Here is a 6,710-nt window from a genome sequence, read left to right on the forward strand (position 1 = left end):
GTTTTCGGAGGTCCCATGGCGGGGAATGAAGAGCAAGCTGTGCCACTATGGGACTACTGGAAATAGCCAAGCCATTCCTATAGTGGAGACCGGAGGGTGCACGGCTGCTCTTCCTGCAGTTTGGGGGGCCCATTCTAGAGCTAGAAGCAGGTCCCAGAGGTAGGACTTACTCCTATCGGACATTGATGACATATCCCAGTGATATGCATGTCCCAGATGGGAAGAGGACTAATGGCTACGAAATACAAATGGAACAGATTATGGGGGCCTCAGTAAGGGGTTCATACATGACCACTAATTCTCGAGGTATACAAATACATTACTTCTACAGCAAGACAATCTCATCTTACCTGCTCGGCCCCATAAACGGTGGCAAACTGAACAAAGTCCTCCATTTTCACAAATCCATCTTTATCTCTATCCAGGGCATCAAATACTGCTCGAAGACGGGCCAGCTCGTCCCCAGCACAAGGAGAGTCATTGTCCAGAGAAAATGCCAAAAAGGGATCACCCTCCCCAAACGCCAAGAGGACAGAGGCTGAATCCTGGGAGTCACGTGATCTCCGCTTGATACCTTCAAATGGTGAACCCGGCAGCTCCCCAGTGGACATAAATGAGGGCAAAATAGTCCCAAGAACACAATCTGACTGAGGTTGATTTGACCGAGGAGGTCCATCACACAAGGACAATTCAGAGGAGTCCAGACAATCTGAAACTTCAGACCTGTCCTTCTTCAGTTCTGGTGCTATCTCAAGTGATGGCACCTCCACAACCTGAAGATCACCATCCACTTCAAGCTTGGTTGATGTAGACATGTCCAACAGTAAAGCATTTGAAGACAAAATGTTATCCGTGTGGTCATCCGAGCTACTCAAAAACTCAAAAGGATCTGTTACAACAATCACAGGTAGCTGTGTACTTTCACTGGGCGACTCTAAACTTAAGGAATCCAGGTCAATGACTGGCTTTGAGCTAGACTGACCAAACCGGCTTGAGATAAAGGTAGACTCTGACTGAGACAACAAGGAGTCGTCCAAACTGTTGCTAGTAAGGGATTTTTCCACAAAGGATAACCCATTCCAGCAAATTTGTGATTCGGAGCACAACCATGATGGATCAGATGAACTGGTGGAGACCACCACACCTTCTGTATATGTCCTTGGGTTGGGTTGCAGAAGTGTCTCACTGGCCAAACTTTCAGGTTCTTGGGACACACTGGAGGGCTCAAACAATAAATCCAAGAAATAAAAGTCTGACTGGTCACTCTCGGAATTGAGGAAGCCATGGTCGAGGGCAGGGTTTGCACTATGAAGGCTACAGGATTTGAAAGTTGTACTTGATTCAAGGTCTTTTTGAAAAGTGGTATTAAAACATTGGTCGCCTTCAGCAGGATAGTCTGTCAGACCATTAGTGGTGGACTGGTCACTTTGTGAGTGTATTATATCATTAGTTTGTAAATTTGAAAAAACATCACAAAGGGACAGTAGGTCCTCTGATAGGGAAAGGTTGGGTGTCACATCGGTAGAGTCTGGAGGGGTGTCTAAGCAAAATATTGAAAAGCTGTCCCCAGGTTCATCATATTGCTTGGCAGAGTTTTGTGGAAGCTCACCGTTAAGGCTCACTTCCGATAAGTCCATTGGGTGCAAATTTAATGTCCAGTCCCAAGGAGACTGGAATTCCTCTGGAGTTATACTGGACAAATTTGTGTTAGACGGTGTGTTCAGTGTTAAGGAGGAATCACACAAGGGCACATTGGTGGTGGGGAGGGTTCCAGGGGTTTCTGATGGATAAAAATGGGGTGTTGTGGGTGGCTCAGTGGGTTCAGAAATAGTTAACTGGTCAAACAGGGGCAAATGCATGGTGCTATGTGAATTAGGTTTGAGCAGCAGTAATTGTGTTGCAGTAGGTGGCACAGAGGATTCTAACAACTCCAAGGGCATTTCTCTAGTGTTGGGAACCACAGTAGACTCAGCCAAGGGTAACTTATCTAAATTTGGGGTCACAAAGGATTCGGACAAAGACAGTTGGTCAGCTTCTACAGAAAGAGGGGATTCAAACAAGGCATGGGAAGAAGCAACTAGATGGATCTGGTTGGGGCTACTGGTCGATTCAAAAACATTTGGTTGAGTAGAGTCAGAGACTTGATGGCAGTCGGACTCATGGGAAAATGGGTGCTCAGATTCAAACCAGGACACTTCTTCACTCTTAAGGCCTAAATGGGTTCCAAGCTCAGGCAAAAGATCACCACTGAGGACTAAATGAGGTTCGGTCTGGGCCAACTGGTCGCTACTGTGATACAATGAGGACTCACAATGTGATAATTGCCCACTATCAGAGCTCAAACAATTACCAGATTGGGACAAATTATCATGATCGGGATCCAAATTGCATTCAAACTGGGGTAACTGTTCATTTTCTTGGCACAAACGGGATTCCATTTGGGGTAACTGGTCAATATTAGGGTTCAAACAGGGTTCCAACAGAGTTGATTGGTCATCATCAGTGCCCAAACTGGGTTCAGATTGAGCAAGCTGGTCACTAATATTTTCAGACTGCATACAATATTCGGTCTTGATCAACTGATTAGTATTAGGGCCTGAATACGATTCAACCTGGGATAACTCGTCATTACAGGGACTCAACGGGCATTCAGACATGGGCAACTGGTCATTATCTGGGCTCATACAAGTTTCAAGCTGGGGCAATCGGACATAAACAAGAGGCCTTAAAGTCAGAGTCTGGTCATCATCTGGCTTCAAACATGGGTCAGAAGAAGGTAACTGGTCAGTTTCTTGAGACCTAGATTGATCAAGTACAGGAATCTGGTCGACATCATGAGCCAAAAAAGTTTCAGACAGAAAGAACAAGTCATCATCCATAGGCAAACAAGACTCAAAGTTAGGGCCACCATCCAATTCCATATAGGAGTTGACCAGTAGCAACTGGTCAGAAACAGGGACCATAGAGGAAACATGTAGCTGCAACAGGTCTACACTATCAGCCAAATTAGAATCAAGTCCTCGCAACTGCTCAATGTCAAGAGTCTCAGAAGGTGCAGGTATAGTTACATGGTCAGAGTCCAAAGAATTTTCAGCTTTAGGCAACTTGTCCAAGCAGGATTCAGTCAATCGGCTGGTCTTAAGGTCCAAAATAGAATCCGATTGGTGCAAATGTTCACTGTCAGGCATCAAAGAGTCTTCAGACTGGTGTAAGTTCTCCAATTGGGGAACCATGAGAGGACCAGGCAGTGTTTTATGGACCACGTCAGAAAAAGATTCACATGTAGATGACTGTCCATCATCTGGCTCCAAATACGTATTACCTAAAGTCAAGCGGTCAGTAATGCAGGTTGCAGATTTTAAAAACTCTGAATGGTTTGGGGCCAGAAAAGGGTCACAAAGGGACAATTCATCGGCCTCATAAGCCATTGATGACTCACCCTCATTCAAACTGTGCATGGAGAAAGGCAAAGGGGCAATATTGGAGCTCATAGAGACTTCAAACCAAGGCAACTGGTCCGGATCATGATCCAACAGGTCCAGAGATAATTCAGAGTGGGGCAACGGGTCTCTACTGGGAACCTTGTCGGACTCAGGATGGGGTAAGTCCTGCTGTAGATGTCCAGGGTTTAAGTCAGGTAAGTTAGAGTCCAGAAACAATTTGGGTTGGGTTAACTGGTCAGTGGTGAGGACCAAAGAGGACACTACAGACTGCTCTGTATCATGGGCCATGAAGGATTCAGCCAGATTGAAAGTTTCAATGTCAGAGTCTAAACTGTGATGTGAATGGTCAACGGAAAGGTCCAAATCAAGTTCCAAAAATTCACTGGTTTCTAAACTAGACTGCGTTATCTCTGGGCAAAAATATTCTAATAGGTCTGACTCACAGTCTCGAAGGGGTTGGGAATATGTTAAGGTCTCACTATTGTAAAGTTGGTCATAGAGGGGCAACAAGTCAGTGCTAGCGTCCAAACAGGATACAGAGTGGGGTAACAGGTCAGGGGTCACAGATATTTCAGGTGAAGGCAACAATTCAGACTCCACTGTGTCTACACAGAGGTTGAGAGAGGACTCAGAAGGACGAGGGAGGTCATGGTCAGGGGTCAAGCAGGACTCTGTTTTAGACTGAGGAAAATGGTCAGTCGCAGGGTCAAAATAAGGTTCAGACTGTGCCACCTTCTCAGTTCCACAGTCTAAATGGGATATGGACTGGGACAACTCTTTGTTGACCACAGGGAGGGACAATTGTTCAGGATCTAGGTCAAATTGGGACTCAGACTGGGGCATTTTATCAGGGTCAGGATGAGATAGCTCTTCATTGTCCACAGTGGACTTAGGTGAAGGCAACTGTTCAGGGTCAGGGTCCAAATTTGATTCATGCTGAGGCAAATGTTCAGGGTCCAAAACTGATTCAGGCTGGGCCAAATCAGGGTCAGGAACCAAACATGAATTTATTTGAGTGTCTACAAAAGATTCAGTCAGGGGAAACTGTTTAGGGTAGGGTTCCACAACGGATTCAGACTCAAGTAACTGAACGACCAGAGTCGCCACAGCATGACCCCCATTTAGTCCATGGGGGTCATGCTGTGGCGACTCTGGTGGGGAATTTTGGTCAGTGGTAAAATTTTCAGTCTCCTGCATGTCCACCAACGTTTCAGAGGCGGACAATTGTTCCAAACTGGCTTCTAACTGGGGCAGGGAATGATTGGGAATTATTTGGGTGTCTAAAAAAGAGTCAGTCAAGCGCAACTGTTTAGGGTAGGGTTCCACATTGGACTCAGACTCGGGTAACCGGACAGGGACTAAATGGAGGTCACCCTGGGGCGACTCTGGTGGGGTATCTTGGTCAATGGTTAAATTTTCAGTCTCCTGCCTGTCCACCAACGTTTCAGAGTGGGGCAATTGTTCCAAACTGGGTTCTAACTGGGGTAGGGAATGGTTGGTGCTTAAGTGGGGCAACAGTCCTACGTCAAGGTCAACAAAACAGGGCTGGTCAGTTTTAAGAGGTAGACATGACTCCAGGGGGTCAATTTGGTCATTTGCGACCGCGCTACCTTGGTGCACGTCGCTTGTGATCTGCAGCCTCTGCTCCAGATCGGAGGACAAACTCTTGACGGGCAGAGGAACCTGATGAGAACCTAAGGCAGATACCAGCGAGTCATTGCAGGCGTCTCGGTCAGATTTGCTATCAGGGGAGAGCGAGGAGTGGACACCTAGGATGTAATCAGCCGTCGGGGGATCTGTCACTTCAAGATTCTGCTCAGATTCTTGGCTGAAGGGAGGCGGGCAAGGGGGCAGGTGGGCATTTTCAGGTGGCACAATGATCAGCGGTGGCATCTGGTCATCTGTGGGGGGTTTATAAATAGGGGTGTTCTGTGCAGGGTCTGGGGGTGCTAAATTCAAAGTGTAAAGAGTGAGTCTACCATCCTCCTCCCCTGTCCATGGCTCAGCGGTAGCACGGCGAGGCTGGCAGCGCCCTGCCCCCAGCGGCTGCCCCTCTCCTGCCCCCTCATGTTGGGACAGGAGAGGGTGGGGAACAGACATGAGCTCACCCTGCTCCTCCAGGATTTCTAGTGCAATGCAAGCCTTCTCCTCCGCGTTCATGAGAAACAAGCCCCCCACTACCTGCTGGGGGGCAATGAGGTCCAGAGCTTGCCCCCTCATGACACCCCAGGCAGTCACTTGAGGGTCCCCCTCCATCTTCATCAGTAGCTTGGTGTCTTGGGCTCAGCACATCATGTCCTCAGCAGTTGCTCCTCTGCATCATACTCCATGTTCGGTAATAAACAGTAGCTCCTCAGCAGATGCAACCCCCTCGTCTCAATGCAAAGAGAAGGGTGTCTGTGCCAGGGGCCCTCACCTGTCCTGGGGGCCCATCGTGTTTGCAGCAGGGCAGTAGTAATCCAGGCTAGTGCAAGGTGCAGCGGGATCCACAAGGCGATGGCGACAGATAGGAGCCCCCAGCCCCGGGCAGACAAGGGGGGCGGTCACAGCGCCGGTGGATGGGGCCTGGCGGCGGGTGTACGGGCGTCCAGCGGGTGAGAGGCGGAATCCGGCGGCACCTCCATCCGATAGACTGCGGGATACTGAGATGGGGAGGCTGGGAGAAAAAGGAGGAGCGAGGGGAGGGAGGAAGGAGGAGGGGATGGCGGCCGGGGAGAGGAGGAGAGCAGCCCGGGGATGTGTGAACGGAGAGCTGGGGGTGATGAGCGCAAGGGGGGGACAAGAGAGGAGGATGGGGGTGATGAGCGCAAGGGGGGTGTATCAAGAGAGGAGGTTGGGGCTGATGAGCACAAAAAGGGGGTATCAAGAGAGGATGGGGGTGATGAGTGCAGGGGGGGTATCAAGACAGGAGGATGGGGGTGATGAGCACAGAAAGGGGGTTATCAAGACAGGAGGATGGGGGTGATGAGCGCAGAGAGGGGGTATCAAGAGAGGAGGATGGGGCTGATGAGCGCAGAGAGGGGGTATCAAGAGAGGAGGATGGGGGTGATGAGTGCAAAGAGGGTATCGAGAAAGGAGGATGGGGTGATGAGCACAGAAAGGGGGGGTGTATCAAGAGAGGAGGATGGGGGTGATGAGCACAGAAAGGGGGTATCAAGAGAGGAGGATGGGGGTGATGAGTGCAAAGAGGGTATCGAGAAAGGAGGATGGGGTGATGAGCGCAGAAAGGGGGGGGGGTATCAAGAGAGGAGGATGGGGGTGATGAGC

The 6,710-nt window shown here is 49.3% G+C and overlaps 1 protein-coding gene across 3 annotated transcripts in view; it reads right to left on the reverse strand.

Annotated features, from left to right (window-relative positions):
* RAB11FIP3 (RAB11 family interacting protein 3) overlaps positions 1-6,089 on the reverse strand; it is a 55,730-nt gene extending 49,641 nt beyond the window's left edge. For all 3 annotated transcript variants that reach the window (XM_040441888.1, XM_040441886.1, XM_040441885.1), the window contains exons 1-2: positions 4,573-6,089; positions 351-4,542 (exon numbers count right to left, since the gene is read on the reverse strand). In XM_040441888.1, the coding sequence (XP_040297822.1) occupies positions 351-4,542; positions 4,573-5,705 (5,325 nt within the window). In that variant the 5' untranslated portion in view covers positions 5,706-6,089. The remainder of the gene's footprint in view (positions 1-350; positions 4,543-4,572) is intronic.
* Between the last annotated feature and the right edge of the window lie 621 nt (positions 6,090-6,710).

The sequence above is a fragment of the Bufo bufo genome, chromosome 7, assembly GCF_905171765.1.
Source record: "Bufo bufo chromosome 7, aBufBuf1.1, whole genome shotgun sequence".
NCBI lineage: Eukaryota > Metazoa > Chordata > Amphibia > Anura > Bufonidae > Bufo > Bufo bufo.